The sequence below is a fragment of the Scylla paramamosain genome, chromosome 6 (genome assembly GCF_035594125.1).
Source record: "Scylla paramamosain isolate STU-SP2022 chromosome 6, ASM3559412v1, whole genome shotgun sequence".
Taxonomy (NCBI): Eukaryota; Metazoa; Arthropoda; class Malacostraca; order Decapoda; family Portunidae; genus Scylla; species Scylla paramamosain.
The window spans coordinates 24043085-24064496 of NC_087156.1; the positions used below are offsets into that span (position 1 = coordinate 24043085).

At 36.5% G+C, this 21412-nt stretch overlaps 2 protein-coding genes and 1 non-coding gene across 5 annotated transcripts in view; 2 read left to right on the top strand and 1 right to left on the bottom strand.

Annotated features, from left to right (window-relative positions):
* Nucleotides 1-1616: 1616 nt before the first annotated feature.
* The window catches only part of LOC135101460 (uncharacterized), a 20956-nt gene continuing 1160 nt past the window's right edge, over nucleotides 1617-21412 (top strand). The window contains exons 1-12 of one of the 3 annotated variants that reach the window (XM_064005437.1): nucleotides 1617-1767; nucleotides 5706-5898; nucleotides 6449-6584; nucleotides 8794-9008; nucleotides 10632-10692; nucleotides 13038-13166; nucleotides 14189-14334; nucleotides 15270-15438; nucleotides 15671-15753; nucleotides 16546-16612; nucleotides 17530-17554; nucleotides 18524-21412. The exon at nucleotides 18524-21412 is cut by the window's right edge and continues 1160 nt beyond it. In XM_064005437.1, the coding sequence (XP_063861507.1) occupies nucleotides 1731-1767; nucleotides 5706-5898; nucleotides 6449-6584; nucleotides 8794-9008; nucleotides 10632-10692; nucleotides 13038-13166; nucleotides 14189-14334; nucleotides 15270-15438; nucleotides 15671-15753; nucleotides 16546-16612; nucleotides 17530-17554; nucleotides 18524-18558 (1296 nt within the window). In that variant the 5' untranslated portion in view covers nucleotides 1617-1730 and the 3' untranslated portion in view covers nucleotides 18559-21412. Of the gene's footprint in view, nucleotides 1768-1831; nucleotides 2045-5705; nucleotides 5899-6448; nucleotides 6585-8793; nucleotides 9009-10631; nucleotides 10693-13037; nucleotides 13167-14188; nucleotides 14335-15269; nucleotides 15439-15670; nucleotides 15754-16545; nucleotides 16613-17529; nucleotides 17555-18523 lie in introns of those variants that run through there. The other 2 variants (XM_064005438.1, XM_064005439.1) reach the window with 2 other exon arrangements.
* On the top strand, nucleotides 2063-5330 carry LOC135101459 (uncharacterized). The gene is made up of 2 exons (XM_064005436.1): nucleotides 2063-4620; nucleotides 4890-5330. The coding sequence occupies exon 1, from the start codon at nucleotides 2429-2431 to the stop codon at nucleotides 4304-4306; it is 1878 nt and encodes a 625-aa protein (XP_063861506.1). The 5' UTR covers nucleotides 2063-2428; the 3' UTR covers nucleotides 4307-4620; nucleotides 4890-5330.
* Nucleotides 17720-17841, bottom strand: LOC135101698 (U6atac minor spliceosomal RNA). Its single transcript, XR_010269373.1, has one exon. It is a non-coding gene; the product is annotated as a U6atac minor spliceosomal RNA (small nuclear RNA).

Genomic DNA, 21412 nt, shown 5'->3' on the forward strand with positions numbered 1-21412 from the left:
GTCACATCTTAGTAAGTATTTGTTTTCTGTAATAAAATTAAACTAATTGCCAATATGCAAAAAAAAAGCAAGAAAGAATATATATATATATATATATATATATATATATATATATATATATATATATATATATATATATATATATATATATATATATATATATATATATATATATATATATATATATATATATATATATATATATATATATATATATATATATATATATATATATATATATATATATATATATATATATATATATATATATATATATATATATATATATATATATATATTTATTTATTTATAGTTTTAGTGTGTGTGTGTGTTTACTTAGTTGTATAATGCAGGGTTCGAGCAGGGTTCATAGTGTCCTGTCTCCATTTCTATATTTATCCAGCATTTCCTTAAATTTATGCACGTTTGGTGTTGTAACAACCTTTTTATTTAAACCAGTCCAGATATCCACAGTTGTATGTGGAAAACTGTACTTCTTGATGTCCCTCAAACACTGACTCTTCCTGATCTCCGAGTGCCCTCTCGTCGGTCCAGCTTCATCTTCCATCAACACCAGGTCCTGCACTCCTACTTGTCCATCTCAATGCATGTGTGCGTGTGTGTGTTATATTTTCATATATATATATATATATATATATATATATATATATATATATATATATATATATATATATATATATATATATATATATATATATATATATATATATATATATATATATATATATATATATATATATATATATATATATATATATATATAATAATGTTTTTATTAGATGAAATTCGAAATAATGAATCAATAGGCTGCACATTTAAATTAATCTATGTACAGTCAGAGAGAGAACCGAGAAGCGTTAAGACTAAAAAAAATTAAAATAGAAATAAAAAGAAGCTTTTGAAAACTTTTATGTTCTATGATCACGAAATGTGGTAAACTATTTAAATCATGTTAATTTAATGACTTTAGTAGATTTATCTTAATTCTGCTTTTTTTTTTCTTCTTCCTCATCTTCCTCCCCCTCCTTCTTTGACACCACTCCTTATCTCAGAAGGTTCTACTAGAGCCATGTTAACATTGGGCAAGTAAAAGGCAAGCTAGGTGTGCAAGTTACTTGCTTCATATTACTTGCCTTGTGTAAACATACACTTGACGAAGAAAATTTGGCAACAAGTATATATGAGGCACATTCCACTCGTACTTGCTGCAATGAAGTATGTACTTGCTTCGGCGGTATATATACTAAAATTGGTACCTGCTGCTGCAATTCCGTCGCGGCCTTGGCGCCCGCGGCCGTCGGGGCCGCCGTCTCAAGCAACAGTTTATATGACCAGACTCAGCTTTTTTTTTGGAACGCCTTCCAGGTTTAAGGCCCAAGTCATCCCCTTGGGATGTCAATCTACACACACACTCGTACCTGCCTTTTGAACACGATGGAATCAAAAGCATTTCGTCTTAACTCATTCCGTCTCTCTCTCTCTCTCTCTCTCTCTGCTGCAAGGTTGCTACTCTTGCTGTCTTCTATCGCTGCTTTCACGGCATGACATAAACGCACACGTATGTAATAATACCCGTGAGTTGCCGCTACACCGTTGCCAAGGCAGTTCCGCTATGTGTGGTGCAGTACCGGGTGCAGGACAGTACTGAGTTGAGGATTGTTGATGTGGTTTAGTGTCGATTTGTGGTGACCAAAGCTTGCTGGTGCACAATGTCTATTTCGGACCCACTTATAAAGGAGCTTAAAGGTAAATTGATAGCTAAGTGAACATACGTGACTATAAGTATTTGCAAGTATTGTCACTGTTATAAGATTTACTGGTGTGATCCCAGATTAGCTTCGTCAAAATATAATGCATATAAGTATCCCACTTGATTATCTCATCTGATGGACTTCCCACCGAGCGGGGCACAACCAGCATGGATGGTAAAAAAGCAGGAGGCAACTCAGACCGCCAGCGTGCCAGGTGTAACAGCATAACTAGTCGTGGTCACAAGGCCAGTGGCCCTGCAGCACTCGCTACTGTGTGTATTGAAGTTTTTCTTAAGTTCTCTTTTCTGCAGAAAATCGATCAGTTGACAGATTATGTAAAATGTCAGGAGATCAGAGAACTCATTGAGATGAAAAACAAAACATAATGAAAATATGGAGAGAAGGTTACCTGTTCAGCTTATGCAGTAGACTCCTGCCGAAACGATAATTACTCCCAGTGAGGTCTAAAGCACTGTTCAGGGGGTGCTGTGAACTTATCATTAAACCCGGCTGTAACCTCACTGAACGTTTACCTTTGTGTCTCACAACACAAGGGGGCAGTCACAGCCTGCCCTCTAAAGACAACTCTTCCTCCACACAAAACTACAAGCACCTAATAACACACACACCCTTCACTCAAAAATTTCAAAATCATCATGGCGACTCCTACACCAGCCTCGGAGTCTCCATCTGGGAAGGGGACCATAAATGTCCCCAGGTCGTACTGCCTTTCTGTCGACGACCCTAAGTGTCTTGACACCCCTCTCAACTTTTTCTTCATTAACTTCTGCAACATTCGCAGTCTAAGATCTAATTTTCAATCTGTAGAACACCACCTCTCCTCTTCTAAACCTCATCTTCTTTTCCTCACTGAAACTCAGGTGTCTGAGGCAACTGACAGTAGCCCCTTTTCTGTTCCCTCCTACTTTCTCTATCCTCATTTTCGATCCAAAGCTGGATGCTGCGTTTATGTGCGCAATGACTTAACCTGCTCTCGTGCCCACGCTCTTGAATCTTCCGAGTTTTCCACCATCTGGCTACGACTACAGAGTCATTCTCATACTAAATTTATCTGTGCTGTATACCTCTCTCCTAACTCCTCTGACTATAAGAAATTCTTTGACTACTTAACTTCCAAAGTGGAGCACATTCTGACCCTCTTCCCTTTTGCAGAGATCTCCATTCTTGGAGACTTCAATGTTCACCACCAGCTTTGGCTTTCCTCTCCCTTCACTGACCATCCTGGTGAACTAGCCTTCAACTTTGCTATCCTCCAAGACCTAGAGCAATTGGTGCAACACCCTACTCATATTCCTGACCATCTTAGAGATATGCCCAACATTCTTGACCTTTTCCTGACCTCTAATCTTTCTGCTTATGTTGTCAACCTTTCTTCTCCGTTGGACTCTTCCGATCACAATCTCACATCTGTATCTTGTCCTATTGCTCCAATCCCTCCTCAGGATCCCCCTAAGCGAAGGTGCCTCTGGCGTTTTGCCTCTGCTAGTTGGGGGGACCTGAGGAGGTATTTTGCTGATTTTCCTTGGAATGACTACTGCTTCTGTGTCAGAGACACGTCTTCGTGTGCTGAGTGCATAACAGAGGTGATAGTGTCTGGCATGGAGGCGTACATTCCTCACTCTTTTTCTCAACCTAAACCTTCCAAACCTTGGTTTAACACAGCTTGTTCTTGTGCCATACATGATAGAGAGGTGGCCCACAAAAGGTACTTAAGCCTTCCATCACCAGAATCTCATGCACTTTATATTTCTGCCCAGAACCATGCCAAGTCTGTTCTCCAACTAGCCAAAAACTCCTTCATTAACAGAAAGTGTCAAAACCTTTCAAGATCTAACTCCCCTCGTGACTTCTGGCATCTAGCCAAAAATATTTCCAATAACTTTGCTTCTTCTTCTTTCCCTCCTTTATTTCAACCAGATGGCACCACTGCTATCACATCTATTTCTAAAGCTGAACTCTTCGCTCAAACCTGTACTAAAAACTCTACCTTGAACGATTCCGGGCTTGTTCCTCCCTCTCCTCCACCCTCTGACTACTTCATGCTACCTATTAAAATTCTTCACAATGATGTTTTCCATGCCCTTGCTGGCCTAAACCCTCAGAAGGCTTATGGACCTGATGGGGTCCCTCCTATTGTTCTCCAAAACTGTACCTCTGTGCTTGCACCTTGCCTAGTCAAATTCTTTCAGCTCTGTCTGTCAAAACCTACCTTTCCTTCATGTTGGAAGTTTGTCTACATTCAGCCTGTTCCTAAAAAGGGTGACCGTTCTAATCCCTCAAACTACTGTTCTATTGCTTTAATTTCCTGCCTATCGAAAGTTTTTGAATTTATCCTCAACAGGAAGATTCTTAAACATCTATCACTTCACAACCTTCTATCTGATCGCCAGTATGAGTTCCGTCAAGGCCGCTCTACTGGTGATCTTCTGGCTTTCCTTACTGAATCTTGGTCATCCTCTTTTAGAGATTTTGGTGAAACTTGCTGTTACCTTGGACATATCAAAAGCTTTTGATAGAGTCTGGCACAAAGCTTTGATTTTCAAACTACCCTCCTAAGGTAGGCGCACACTTGTTCGCATCGTACGGACGGCACGCATCGTACGCATCGGATTTTAGTATTCTTTACATTATTTCAAATGGGTCTGCGCGCATTTGACCGCGTCGTACGCATCGGACATCGGCAATGTCGACGAGGATCCCCGAAAGAGCATTCAATCCGATGCGTACGAACGATGCGGATGGCCTCTACGGCATTTGCCGGCAAATGTGCGACCCCATCGTCAGTTGCAGCCAGAGCGCCGTCGCGGTCGGATGCAAACCTTCTTCGGTATTTATTTTATTTTTTCTATTTGCATAGCTATGCTTTGCTTATACATAATATATAATGTTATATTAAACTCACTGACTTTTTAGATTTTTCTCCAAATTCCAGCCTTTTCCTGTTTATGTTGTGAATCCATGTTTTCCTTTTTTTTTACTTTCTGTTCTTCTTCTGCCAGCAAACAGCTAACCACTACAATTTCTTCCTCTTCACTATCACTGTTCAACATTTTCACAACTTTATACACTAGAAAAATATGGAGTATGTCCTTCCAGAGAGAGCTCAGCTTCACAACTGCGGGTGGTGAATGGTCCAATGCCGACAATGTGCGCAGAAAATCCGATCCGTCCAATGCGTGCCGTCCGTACAATGCGGACCAATGTGCGCTGACCCCAAAAACAATCCGATGAGTACGATGCGTGCCGTCCGTACAATGCGAACAAGTGTGCGCCTACCTCTACGGCTTCTATCCTTCTCTCTGTAACTTGATCTCAAGTTTCCTTTCTGACTGTTCTATTGCTGCTGTGGTAGATGATCACTGTTCTTCTCCTAAATCTATTAACAGTGGTGTTCCTCAGGGTTCTGTCCTGTCACCCGCTCTCTTCTTATTATTCATTAATGATCTTCTAAACCAAACTTCTTGTCCTATCCACTCCTATCCACATCAGAATTTATTTGTTGCTATGCATTTTAGGTGTGCACCATTTCACTTTTTTTTTTTTTTTTTTTTTTTTTTTTTTGCTGGTCTTCACCAGTTTTCAGTTATTACATAATTATTGTGGTAGTGGGTGGGATTGTAATGAAGAGGAGAAACTGTGGGATAAAAAAAAATGTGTGAAAAACAATTTTGACATACAAAATTATCTAAATAGCCAAAAGATTTAAAAAAAAAAATAATAAAAAGATAAGTGATTAAAAAAACCTAAGGAAAAAAAAACAACCATTTTTAGATAACATTTCTTGAAGAATATTTAATGTAACCTAACTGTGGGCTTCATCTTTCCCAGGTCCATTAATATCCCTTATATTGCCGAGTTAAGGAGTTTTACTGAACTATTAATTACATGAGATATCTTGTTTATGCTCTACAGGATATATTCTTGAAGCAACTAAAACAGGCTTAAGTGAACCTGTGATGGACACTCAAACATTTCTCCTTCCTCTCTGTGAAGTATTGGAAACAATCTTTCGGAAAGGCCTTAATCACACAGTTCACTCTGCTTTTGGCCTTACAAGACGAGACTATTGGTCATGGGTGGAGAAAACTACACAGATGTGTGCAGGGTATGTTGATTTATGTATTGCATACATGGTACTAATGTTTAATAGACTGTGTGTTAGGTTAGGTTAGCATATTGATATGGTCATAGTAAATGATTAGAAGTTCACTGAGGTCTGCCAGTGGAAGAAGTTTCAAAGCCTGATTAGGATTCAAAGATCAAGTACAATAATTATTTGTGTGTTAGAGTGCTATATTATTAACATTAATATATTCTTTTGGTTATTTCCTTTTCCTGCTTATATGTTTAGAAACAAGTAGACTTGAAAGAAATCTTCAAGTAGTGGTTGTGATTTATATATCAGAATGTAAACTTAAGTAATTTTATTATATATATATATATATATATATATATATATATATATATATATATATATATATATATATATATATATATATATATATATATATATGTGTGTGTGTGTGTGTGTGTGTGTGTGTGTGTGTGTGTGTGTATTTTCTTTTTTCTTTTTTTGTATAGGTACCAAAATATACATATGTTTATCTTTTTCTAATGAATTCTATTAATCCTGTAATACTTTGGTACATTTTCAGGCTTGACAACAGTTACAAGCATATTGTAGAAGCTGTAGCAAACAACATGTCTGTGTCAACACCACAGGGTCGAGGAAGATTATTCATTAGGCATGCCTTAAAAAACAAGTGTCTTCATGTACCAGTTGAAACTATCGTAAGGAAACTTTTTTTGTGATTATTCCTACCAAACCTTATTTATAATATAAACTAGGCTTCAGCTCATACATAATAATCATTATCTATGCTCCAGAAAGCATTGATTTACCTGTTATTTGAAGCTGTCATTATGTTAAATGAAAATACCCATTTCCTCAAAGTAGTTTATGCCAGTTTTTTTATTTATTAATTAGATTATTATTATTATTATTATTATTATTATTATTATTATTATTATTATTATTATTATTATTATCATTATTGTTATTATTATTATAATTATTATTACTATTATAGTTGTTATTATTATTTAACTTATTTATGTATTTATTAATTTCTTTCTTTCTTATTTATTAATTTTCCTTAGTGCATTAGCTCAAGTATATAGAAACCTATTTACATGAGGTTATGCATATATCATGTCTAATTTCATCCAGGACTTTTCTCTTGTGGGATATCAGTAAAAGCATTTACAACTATACCTTTCAATTAGCACAGACCTTATTGTAATGAACATTGAACACAATGCCTCATTCTTTACAGCTGTCTATATGTTTGTCTTTTTCCTGCCTTGCTTCCTCCAGGAACATCTCCCATAGGGATGGCCAGAGCAGAAGATCCTCCACTTCTCCCTATCCAGACACTCCCTTCTTGCTTGATTCTACCTGTACTAGCAAAACTTTATGCATGTATACCTTATTCCTTCTTTCCTACAGCTGCCTTCAATTTCATTCAGATACAATTTCTTTACAAACTAATGTCACTTACCTGGTTTCTGTTTAACTGTGTTCCATTCATATCCTTATTTGCAAGTACCTAGTTAATGTCATTTTTTTTATTTTATTTTTTTTATAATATCAGTAAACATACACTTATATTCTCCCTCTAATATTAACTGAGGTGTCTATAATTTCCTTCCTTTGCATAATGTCTTCCTAAATCTCTCCCTCCATGCCCAATTTTATGCTGTTTATTGAAACACATTTACAGTTACTAGTTCATTATTGTGATATTTTCCAAATTCTTTGTACAAAGTTTTCAAATACTACAAGTTCATTTAATAAAAGAATCTACATTTATTCTTAAACAGTGGATAAGCTTTCCTCATGTCTGCTTTACTCCTGAGGATTTCTTTTATTGCTTAGTTTATTTCACTTTTGCTTACACAGGATACTTCCATGTTCATTCCTTCAATGCTAAAGTCCTAGGGTATGTAAAAGAAAGGAAAGAGAGAAAGAATGAGATGATTAGAGTATGCAAAGAAGAAATATAAAACCAAAAATAAATGTAGACTGACAGCTTGATTCAATTTATATATATGTATATATATATATATATATATATATATATATATATATATATATATATATATATATATATATATATATATATATATATATATATATATATATATATATATATATATATATATATATATATATACTCGTATATATATATATATATATATATATATATATATATATATAGACACACACACTCACACACACACACACACACACACACACACACACACACACACACACACACACACACACACACACACACACACACACACACAGTTACCCACAAATGATAGCTTAGTAAACTGCTGACACTCTATATCCATGGTAACATTCACAAGTGACTTTTGGACTGACTCTCTGAATGGAATAGTTGTTTTAAACAGTATTTAGTACAACTGACTCATTATGAAATATCAAAATTTACAGGTGACAAAAATATTGACAATAAAGTAACTAGAACACTTAGCAGAAAATAACCTAGCAGTTAAATTTAGATAGATTAACTCACTGGACCATGCAGAAAATAACCTAGCAGTTAAATTTAGATAGATTAACTCACTGGACCAGTGTATGAAACATTAAATTTAACTGATGAATGCAAACTTATACATTGGAAGCAACAGTGATCATGTTCAGTATCTATTGAATTGCATAGTTTTCTGCAATAACAGTAAAAATTATTTCAGAGTGGTTGTACTAAAATATCTTGAGACATTTGTGAATGTTGATATTTTAGATTAAGATGGCATAGTCCCTAACAAGTTGTTTGATTCATATATATTTATTCTAATTAGCTTTTATATTTTAAAATTTTATTAATTCATGCAATATGTGCCATGGATAATTTTTTTGTGGCATTTATTCTATCTTTTTTACAAACTAGTTGATCAATTATTTTTATAGGTGCGCATGAAATGCAACAGTGGCATATATGAAGAAGACTCTATAATTGGGAATGAAATCTTGGGTGAGATCTTCCTCAGCCTCCTCTATCAGTGCTCACACATCAGTTTTGACCTGCAGCTAGAGAATGCCTCTTTTCTGGATGAAACATGGCAACTTCCAATATACCAGGAACATGAACTTGTTCCCTGTATGGATCTTGGAGTGTATCTTGGGTAAGACTCAAGGAAAAAAAATCCAATGTTTCCAGATGCATATTTAGTTTACTTACCAGCCTTTAAAAAGTCATTGAGATGATATATGTAATGTATATGATGTAGCATATATTACATGTCATAGGTGAAAGTCAAAATTTTATCATTATGTATTATGTACTGTATGTACCATTGCTATTATAGGGTTTTATTTTGTTGCTTATTTGCATTCTTGCATGCCTATTCTATTCAAAGTCTGCTAAAGCTATTTATTTATATGTTTTTTTTATTTATCTAATATTATAGATCATCTGGGAGTCCCTATGCCGATATGGTAATTATAATAGAAAAGTCAATTTTTCTAAGTATCGCTTTATTCTTTACATTTTACAGGAATCAGTTTCCCATTCATATATTTCAACCACCTATGCATTCTTCCCTTTTCTTCTTTCTTTATTCTTTACATGTTATGTGATGAATTGTAGGGTAGAAGGCAGTCTTGATATACATTTTACTACACTTTTTAAGAGATTTTTTTTTTGTGGGAAAAGAGTTTCGAGAATAAATTCTTACCATCCCACTGTTTTGTGCTTATGATGGTAGTTTTGGAATGGATTATGGTTGTAATCCTAGTACACCAATGTATATACCAGGCTGACAATCCTACATGTGGTGGCCCACCAAAGCACCACACACTGGTGCACACATCACTCACACTCGTTTCCTTGTGGGCTACTAGTGGAAAGGGATAGTATCATGGATCACCCTACTGCACCCCATAGCACAGCTATATACACTATACATATTTAGTATAATTTCATTCACCGCTTTTATGCACTTTGTCTCTCAGTAATATTGTCACATCATTATTACATACCATAGTCTCATAGTCTTGGCTATTTGATGACTGTCATCTCTCAGTGTCTTTATCCATGCAGTCTAATACTACATTAGTAACTTTTTAAATTTTACAGTCTCCAGCTGTCCTCATCATGTGTTTCATTATCGGGGAATATTTTTCCTTTCCTTATTTCTACTTGTCATATTTTTTCAAGCTTTATTGATTATATCTGTGGCCACATTGTACATTCATCTGTAATTTGGAAATATTTTGAATCAACTGCAATTATTTATCAAGGACAAAAGGAATAGGTACCAGAATATGTTATTTTTATTCCTATTTTGACATCCATACTTTGACATGAGCAACCCAAATGTTTTCTTAATCCCCTATACTGACATTTCTTTATATTTTCCTTCTTCCTAGATCCTAAATATTTCACTTCATCCTTCTTTAACTTTAACTTTAAGCTACACTTGTAACTTGTTTATTTTAAAATAATTTGATCATATTTGCTAAATTTTGTGAAATATCATGATTGTATTTTTCATAGATCTTCACTTAACATTTATTTCTAGATGCCCTCTTCCTTCATCACCTTGGCAGTACTTTTTTTATATTTTCATTTTTAACAACTATTTCTGTAAGTGAATATTATAACTGCTTTATGTAAATTGCATTTTAGTTGCTTTTTAAGGGCTGTCTGCATTGTGCAACTGCATGAACATAACATTCACAATTAACATCACTAGCAACCTGAGCATTACTAACCAGTTTTTTTCCCTTTTGGTGTGGGGTGGCAGTCATGTGAGCGGAAGAGCTGTGGTTGTGAAGGTGGAGGAAGGGAGTGTTGCAGCAGAAGATGTAAGCTGTTGGTGTATTATTGCATTGCATTTGCTGTAAATAGCTACTTTCTTATGTGTCTTGTGCACTTCTGCTTTCTCTCTCTCTCTCTCTCTCTCTCTCTCTCTCTCTCTCTCTCTCTCTCTCTCTCTCTCTCTCTCTCTCTCTCTCTCTCTCTCTCTCTCTCTCTCTCTCTCTCTCTCTCTCTCTCTCTGTAATGTTTTAAATTATCTGTGTATTTAGTATAGGGTGGGAACATTATTGTGCTTGACAGCCTGGAAAAGATTGACCAGTACTTTATTTTGTTGTGTTCCTTTCTGGCTCATTAGTACAGTTTGACCAACATGACATTATGGGTAGGCTGAGTGATAATTTCTGTCTTTTCTTTGGTATTATGTAGCTGTGATAAAAGGTGGGACTGTAGTGCACCTGATTTGAGTTGCAGAGACAAATGCATGGGAACACCGAATATGTCCATGTCCTGGCAGTGCTTGATTTTTTTTTTTTCTGCCTACCACAGAATGGTTTCAAATCCGACATGCTATATATATATATATATATATATATATATATATATATATATATATATATATACGAGGTGTGTCATTAAAGTTCCAGGACTGGTGTCCTAAAAGATGAATTTCAAACCCAAGCCACAAACCACCATATTTCCCCTTCAAAGTAATCCTTCTGGAGTATACAACTGCGCTCCCAACCCTCTACAGTCACTAATCTTTTTCTTACGTGCTTTTAAAATCATGTCCTCTGTTGCAGGTCGTTTAACAATGAGCGCTGAACAGCGAACAAACTTGAAGTTTTTGGTGCAGTTGGGGAAAACGCCGTCAGAAGCACTGGGTATGCTGCAAAAAGTGTACGGGGATGAGACAATGTCACGCTCACGTGTTTTTGAGTGGTGCAAGAGGTTCAAAGAGGGCCGGGAGGACGTGGAAGATGACCCCAGGAGTGGAAGACCCTCAACGAGCAGGAATGAGGCCAATGTTGAGCGTGTCAAGCAGATGGTGCGTGACGATCGTCGGTTGACTGTTCGAAAGATCGCAGATGAGCTTGGCATGAACCACAACAGCGTGTGGAAGATTATCACTGAAGATCTGGGCATGCGGAAAGTCTGTGCGAAGATGGTGCCGAGACTCCTGAACGATGACCAGAAGGGACGACGCATGCAGGTGTGTCAGGACATCCTCGAGCGTCTGGAAACTGAACCAGACTTGCTCAGGAGAGTCATCACCGGCGATGAGTCCTGGGTATTTGAGTACGACCCGGAGACCAAACGCCAGAGCCTTCAATGGAAGAGTCCGGCGTCACCACGGCCGAAGAAAGCAAGGCAGTCCAGGTCCAGCTTCAAGGTCATGTTGATCGCTTTCTTCGATGTGAGGGGCATCGTCCACTGCGAGTTCTTGCCACAGGGCCAGACAGTCAACCAACATGTGTACAAAGAAGTACTGCGGCGTCTGCTTCGTGCAGTGCGCGAGAAGAGGCGGGAGTTGTGGCAGGGCAACTCGTGGCTGCTTCACCACGACAATGCGCCTGCTCACAATGCCCTGAGCATCAGAGAGTTCTTGGCCAAGAAGAACATCGCCGTGCTGGAGCAACCGCCCTACTCACCTGACCTCGCTCCGTGCGACTTCTTCCTCTTCCCCAAGCTCAAGGAGGTCATGAAGGGGACCCGTTTTGATGATGCGGACGACATCAAAAAGGCCGTGACGACGGAGCTGAGGAGCATCCCGCAAGAATCCTTCCAGCAGTGCATGCAAGCCTGGCAGAGAAGGATGGACAAGTGCATGCGGTGCCAGGGGGATTACTTCGAAGGAGATAACCTATAGTTTGTAGCCTGGATGTGAAATAAAACTTGTGTGGCACCAGTCCTGGAACTTTAATGACACACCTCGTATATATATATATATATATATATATATATATATATATATATATATATATATATATATATATATATATATATATATTTCCTTCAAAAGGATGACCAGAACAGGGTCAGTCTGTGAAGCTTATTATGTATTAAGCACTTCAGTTTTCTCTCTCTCTCTCTCTCTCTCTCTCTCTCTCTCTCTCTCTCTCTCTCTCTCTCTCTCTCTCTCTCTCTCTCTCTCTCTCTCTCTCTCTCTCTCTCTCTCTCTCTCTCTCTCTCTCTCTCTCTCTCTCTCTCTCTCTCTCTCTCTCAATATACTTTGCTGACATACTTTGCTCTGTGTGTGTTAAGTGCTCTGTTTGATATTTGGTGCCATGCCTTAACAAGTGCACAAATACTTCTATCATGTTAATGTATCCTTGTCATATTTGTTGTCCTGCTTCTTGATAACTGTTATGTTGTTCCTTGTTTCTTTCAATAGAACAAAATAGAGATTGGTGACGTAATTGATGAAGCTTTTGGGACATGTATTCATGGCTGGCGCCGTGGCCGGGTGTCTGCCTTGTTGCGCCAAAACCGAGGGCTTCCTGTGTCACTCAAAGTCATTAAGGTGAGATAGGAACCATAATTTGTCATGATTCTCTTAAAAAATTACAAGTTCTTCATTATGTCTCACTCATTTATTTTCAGTATACAGTACTCACATTGTTAAAAGCATTCTGTAATAAGAATTCAGTGTTGCAAGTATCAAATTTTAAAATATCTAGATAATGCAATGAGAATCTCAGACACTATGTTGCACTGTTTACATGAGGTTTATGAATATCATGTTGCTTCTTTAACACAACTGAGCATGGAAGACCTTGTGAGTTTCTCTTTCTCTTGTGTCACCATCCATAAACTAAAAAAACAAGTACTGTAGTGCAGTCCCTTCCTAGAAAGTTTTAATTGCCTCAGTTTTCTTCATACATGATCATCATGATAGTATGTACTGTTGTGACAGTCGTTCTACCTCTCAAGTCAGCTGTAAGAAGGGCTTGCATTATATACACAATACTTACTAAGAGTGCCAGGTTTGTATATCTGTGTAACATTTTTATGGCATTAAGACCCACTTTGCTGATTAAACCAGAAACATTACGCACAGAAAGAAATTTAAAATATTTCCATTATATCAGAAGTAGTTTATATTTCAAGAAGCAATGGAGGCCAAATGAGTAAGCCTCTTAATGTGTAGCCCCTATTCACCTAGCAGCAAGTAGATATGGGATGTAACTTAAGGGGTTGTAACCTCATTGTCCTAGTTTGTGGTATGTAAGTGGTCTGAGTCTTACCCAAAGATTGGTCACTAGGAGCTCTGAGCTCTACCTGTATGGGAACAGCTGGCTGGGTGACCAGCAGATGACCATAGTTAAATAATACACACTCACTCTCACACACACACACACACACACACACACACACACACACACACACACACACACACACACACACACACACACACACACACACACACACACACACACACACACACACACACTGTCTCTTGGATTCCTGGATTAGTCACTCTATTGGATGATTTGTATGATAATCTCAGAAAACATTTGAAATAATCTTTTTGTCTCCATTCAGGGCCACTACAGTAATGGTACAGTGTTTCCTGGAGTGGTACCACTTCTGCGCCGCCTTCACCTTGATATTGACACCTTAGAGGAAAAGTTTAGAGAGACTGCTCTGAATGAAAGCCAAGAAACATCACTCATCAGTAATCAATTAGAGTATGTGTGCTCCTTTAATATATTTCTTACACTGTGAAGTTGCATGTACTACATGCATACTTCCATCATGTCTCTTGTACATACACTCACAAAATTAGTTATGCATATCTTTTTGCACTTATAGCATTAAAATATACTGAGATTTGAAATTGCTTTTCCTATTACTGATCATAAAACAGTCATATTGCTTTTAATTAATAGATAGCATAATTTTCCAAGGATTCAATAAATATTATGTCATCCTGATCATAACCTTCAAAAGTACTTAGTGACCCTGGAAATTCCTGTATCATGCACTTGGTATCTTGGCAGACTTTCTAAGTAATTAATTTTGAAACTCTCAGATGTTTTAGTTGAATATTGTTGAGTATATTTAATTGATGCCCCCTCTAACAGATTGTCTTGTTTCTTTCACTACCACAATGTTTCATCTCTTACTATCTTCAGCTGTTATTTTTATGGTTACTGGCCTTTTGAATTTAATAACTGCATGCCTCTCCACTCATACCACCCTGCTGCACAAGATTTTCTACTTACTCTTATCCCTTATTCTGTTCAACTTTTTCATACAAGAGTTAACCATTATCCTCACTCTTTTGTCCCTTTTACTGATAAACTCTGGAATTCTCTTCTTGTTTCAGTATGTCCTGTCTAGGACTTGGAACTGTTTTAAGAAAGAAATATCAAGATACATCAAAAAACTATTTTTCAGTCTCTTTTAGTTTCTTCTTGGGAGTGGCATGGTGTGGCTCTCTCTCATATGCATATATGCATGCATTTGCATATACATATATGCAAATGCATAATTATCCTGAGCTTAGTTGAGAGTGTTTTATTAATACATGTTATAGAGAAGGATTACTGTGCCCTTAATGCATCACATAGATTTCCTACATTATTAATCTTGTATTATGTATATGTTTTTTTTTCCACAGAGGTCATGTGGTGCAGTACTATGGAAGCATATCAGTGGGAGTGTCAGGTGATGTGACACACATTGAGCATGCTGTTTCAGCAGTTCTCAGTCAGAATAGAGAACCTGTAACAGTCACACTTGTTACTGGTGAAATTGGTGTCCAAGCTCTTCTGAAAAGTAACAGGAAGGCAAGTGTCATTATATTGTTTGTCACATGTTTTCATCAGTAATATTATCACATCTATTTAGTAAAAGAGCAAGATAATTTTTTTGTGATGTGGCAAGTTATGGATAATTTCTTTAGTATCATTAGCTGAAAAAGCCATAATATATCTGTCAGCTACATTTATGAATGAAGATTTTATCCTCCATTCCTGTTATATGAGCTATTTCCATCACTGGAAGTATTGTTTCACCCAGATGTTGCTCAGCCACAGCTACACTGAGATTTCTTCATGTGGGCGGAGGAATGATCTGCTTGAATACTTTGCCTACATTGCAGGGTAAGTTTTGAGCAATATGATTTTATTCTTATCATTATTATTATTTAATATTTATACTGAGCACCTTGAGATTTTCCTAGACATGTAGGATATTATTAGCAATTAACATCTTTATGTTGGAAAATAGTTGATTGAATTATAGCACTGCAACAACAAGGCCATGTAGTGTCGACTAGAAACTGGAAAGGGAGTACTATAGTACTTCTTCCACCAAAAAAGCCAAAGTATTTTAAATATGCTTGCAAGCAAAATGATGATAGAGTACAAATATAATAATGAGCAGTAAGGCTGTAAGGTTGGGAGTCTGAGAGACACCAAGTTCAGTGTAAAAGAGGACTGTTGAGGGGAATGAATAGTTGGTAGGGAACAACGGAGAGGTGCACGGTTGTCATAAACTCATCTTTATGCATCTGAATCATTGTACATCATCATACAGCCTGGATGTGTTAGTGGGAGGGTGCAGGAAGGTGCACATTTTAAACTTTGCAGTTTTACTCATCTTGGACTGAAGCTCTTATCGTTGGATTTTTGCACTCATATAAAGAAAACAGTTCCTAATTTAAACATCTTGTGTCACCGGTTTCTTGTATAACAGATCCACATATAGCAGGACCTCCCTGAATATGTATCAGTCTATTCTCATTCTTTGAATCCTTGTTCAATGTGAGCTTTGAAGTTGTGGTGGTGGTGGTGGTGGTAGTCGTAGTGATATAATGATGATTATGATGATAATGACTCCTTACTGTGCATACTAAAAATAAATATTTGACAGGCTTTCCATTTCTTCCTCAGGGACACCAGTTGTACCATATCTCTTCACTTCACCTGCTATGTTTTCCGAGCTAGAACAGTGGAACAGGTGTGTATAAAGTTTCTATCAGTTTCAGCCATACTTATGGCTTATTATAAGTGTATGGGATTACATCGCAATATACAAAGAAATCTGTAAATAATTTCTTGTTTTGATTTCTAGATTTTGGGACAGTTTTCAGTAATGTGACTGATGTTATGAGGGATTAGTGTGATGTCACAGCTTCTGTCGATTACATACCTGATTTGTATTTACAAACATAAAGTAAACCACAGATGGAACAAGATATGATGCATTAGGAATTAACCTGCAGCTCATGCTCAATTGCTGAGTATAAAGTCCATTTTAAATAATTATCATGTCAGTGTGGGGATGATGAATACAGACTCAGGGTCTTTGGTTTTACTTTCCTCCTTCTAAAGCCTCCCCTTGCACCTTTGCTTAGAGGATGCAGTCAGATCAGACTGCAAAAAGAAACCATAAATAAGACCACATCAGAGAGATGCCATTACAAAGTCTAAAGCTCAATCTTTGGCCTGCAACCAGATCCAGAACCAGAATGAGCAGCCCTTCTTAGTGTCATGCTATGACCTACACAGAAATTATTATTGCATAGGTTAAATCAAGTTTAGTTTGGCTTGACTTGATTTAGTCATAATGGTGCCAACTTTCAAAAATTTTGTAGAAATGACCTTTTGGTCTTTCTTGTTGCCTTGCTAAGTTATGTGGAATTCCGACTCACAGAATGCTGACATGTTTTAGTGTTTTCAAATATATTATTTAAGGATTGAAGATCAGGTTGCTAATCTTTTGTTTTCATTATGATTTTTTAATCCTCAGATGTCATATATTCACCCCAAACCATTTGATTTTCCCCAGGCTGTGAGTTATTTAGTTATACTATAAAACAAAATGTAAAACTGAGTTGGATAATATAAACTAAAATATTGTCGATCTTTTTTCAGTCAAAGGAAATTCTACTGACCTTAGGTGAGTATGTTATTGTTTCTTTTTTGTTTTGTTTTTTAAGTATATTGTTAGATAACAGTTTTTTCCTAAATCATCTCAGTGTTTGTTGTCAATAATTTCTATCAAAAAATTATGATGATTATCATCATTGAGCACAAAGAGTAGGAATAGGAACCCAGACTCAGGAAAATCCAAGTATCAAATCACATGTGTGTTAAGTGTTGGCAGAGTGACAGTGTCTTGACATTATACATATGTGTTGTCCATCCTTATCAAGGAGAGTGCTAACCTCTCCTTTCATACATGTGTGTGTGTGTGTGTGTGTGTGTGTGTGTGTGTGTGTGTGTGTGTGTGTGTGTGAGGTACAAAGGAGCAGGTGAAGTCCCAAGTTAAGTATTTAATGAGCTAGAACAAGGAAAAGAACAGAAAGAAAGTATGAACAAGGGAGTGATTAATGTACTAAGGATAAAAGGATAAATAGATAGTTATAGGTAGGTAGTGTGCACACACACACACACACACACACACACACACACACACACACACACACACACACACACACACACACACACACACACACACACACACACACACACACACACACACACACACACACACACACACACACACACACACACACACACACACACACACACACATTTGATTCTATTGATGCACCCCCCCCTAAAAGCAGGAAAGTCTGTCTGAGGTGGTTGGTCTTGCCAGACTGGTAATATAAAGCAATGAGTTGTTTTGTGTAATAAGCCATGCATTGTAAGCCATCTTATACACCCATATTTTATGATGCTTTCTCTAGTCTTAATCATAAGTGTTTTACTTAAATGTTCAGCTATCACTAGTTCTTTTCTGTCACTTATATATGCTGTTCACTACAAGAAACAGGTCAGTATCCTGATAGACTATATCTAACTACTCATCACACTCAGATATTTTTAGAATTATAATAAATTGTTGTTATTTTACTTTCAGCTGATGGCTTCCATAGAACACACTGGGCAGTATAATAGTAGCTTGATGTAATGAAGGTTATTGATGTAATTATATTCTTTGTGACTTTAGGTATGTATGTACTATTTTTCTAAATGGCACTTGATTGTTTCTTAAAATTTGGTGCCTTTCTGACTAAGAATTTTGTGCATGACAAAAAGGTACTATGCCACCTATTGTGATCTTTAATGTCATGTAATTGTAAGCTATTCTAAAAGAAGATAGCATACCTGTTTTGTCTGAAACTGTGTACAGAGAAACCCTGGTTATCTAGCACTCATTAGGAACTACATGTTCTGGTCAGTTGAATTTATTGGTTGCTTGAGCATCAATACACAAATATCTTATTTTATATTACTATGCATCAAGCTCCCCTGGTATGCATAATTTTCTCCATTTTGTTGGTTCACTACTCTTGTAGATACAACAGTGTATTGTGATCAGTGATTAAAGTTAATACAAAGGGAAGATGATGGGACATGAGGGCTGAAAAGTGCCAGTTTTGAAGTAAACAAAGATGACAGTTATTTGAATTCAATCTCTCCCACCACGATGCTGTTAGTAACAATAGAGCTGCAACTTGCATGTCCAACATACCAAGGGTTGTTTATGTTAATCATCAGGTTAACACAAACAGCTGACCAATCTACATGGCTAGTGAAAAAAAAAAAAACTTTCATCATACCACTGAGACGTCTTTGGAAGGGAGATACTGATCTGTGTCATATATTTACTGCTTTGCACTCTTCATACCATCTGTTATTAAGCAATAGTGTATGGGATATAACTCTGTCAGTGACTTGGTGTATGATAAACTTATGATAATTAAATACATCTGTCCCTGCTTAACAGCTAAGGTAAATGTTAAGGTGTTGGCTCCCTTTGTAGTCAGCCATGTATCCTTAGTTTGTTTTTGTTTGCTCTCATTTACTAGAAGGTTAAGTGCTTTATCCATCTGTACAAGAGCTGTTGATAATATTAATATAAATTTAAAAGTATATAAATTCACAATGTATGCTCGTATCATAAATTGGGCATTTTCTTCTTAACTCTATCTGTCTGCCCATCTATCTGCATATATCTTTGATGATTCATGTCCCTCTGGACACTACTGAAGGACTTGTATCAGAAGATGTCATGTTCTTAAATGTGCTAATCTTTCCTGTTCTAGTAATCCCTTTTTTTTAATGATCAGAGTTTCACTAGTTGTCTCACTTCTTCTAAACAACTGATTGTTTTTATCCATCTTGTTGGTGACCTCCTCCTCACACAGACTTACATTGTATATAGGGAAGATATATTTAGTGTGTAAAACCAGACTGTTTTGTCTCCATATACTTAAACACAAGGAATCATTGTTTGCAAACAATGTTTCAAAACTGTTTCTCAGATGTTTGCCAATTGTTTGCAAACAGTAAAGTAGGCTTCATGGATGTTTGGATGAGTGGATAGACAAATGAGTGAGTGGATAGTTGGATGAGAGGATGGATGGATGGATAGTGAATGGATGGATGCAGAGATGGATGAATGGATGGATGGATAAGTTGAAAGATAGCTTGATGAATGGATGAGTGGATAGATGGTCTAGATAGAAAATATTGTTTCCAAACTTTTTCCTAATGTTTTTCAAATACTTATCAAAAGTTTCTTAAATGTTGCCCAAATGTTTGCAAACAGTTCCTAAACAATGTTTAATGGTGTGAATGTGGCTTTATGGATTAGCACACAGTATAATAAATTATGGTGACATTTTGTACAAACATTTTGCATATAGTACTTTTTTCTTTCTTTTTTCTGGTACTCATGCCTTTCTTGCTTACTTTTCATGATTAGAGCTGTTTCAAGAGCAGAGTAGTCAGTCAACTGACAAATAGATACTAAGCTGAATTAGCACAGTGGAAAACAAGCACTAATAGACAGCACACAGAACTGCTCATGACTGAAAATAGCACCAATTCAGTGTTTTATAAAATTATTAATTTTCTTTCTAAATACTTTTCCTAAAAAAAAAAAAAGAAAGAAAAAAAAGAAAAGATTTCTGATTGCCTGATTATCGTGCATAGTTCATTACTGGATAGCTGGGGTTTCTCTATATAGACATAGAGAAAAGGACAGGAAAAAAATCTTGCTGGCAGTTTGTAAGCACAGGAAATTAAAGATACATAATCAGAGAAAGCTAACATCATGTTGTCTGGGATGAAGAATAAGATGGTTCACTTAAAGAATATATATATATATATATATATATATATATATATATATATATATATATATATATATATATATATATATATATATATATATACACATACAGTAAAATCCCTCTTATCCGGCATCAACGGGACCGCCGACATGCCGGATACTTGAATAGAAGTGAAATTATGTTCACAATCACCACCCTACACTCATGCATCTTACCATAACAGAGATCAGCTGATCTTAATCAGCAGCTGATCTGATCAGCTGCTTAAGTATAAGCACAACACGCTTCCTCTTTTCTACAACTTTAGGCATGATGAAGGCGTCAGGCGATAAACAGTGCACACGCGGGACTGAGTCACTGAGTAAACACAGTGCAGTGGGCTGCGGGTGGTGCGAAGCAGTGCTCTCTGGTGGCGAGGGGACAAAGTATGCCTCGCACGGGAATTTTAAATCAATTTTATGAGTACACATTGATTTTTTTATTGATTTTAAGGCTCGGGGAAAAATGTGCTGGGTACTTGAAGCTGCCGGATACTCGAATGCCAGATGAGAGGGATTTTACTGTATATATATATATATAATAGATGATAATGCATTGCAGTCTAATATCATGATAGATGCAAAAGAAAATTTTAAAATCTTTTGGCATTTCTCATCAAATACTGAAGG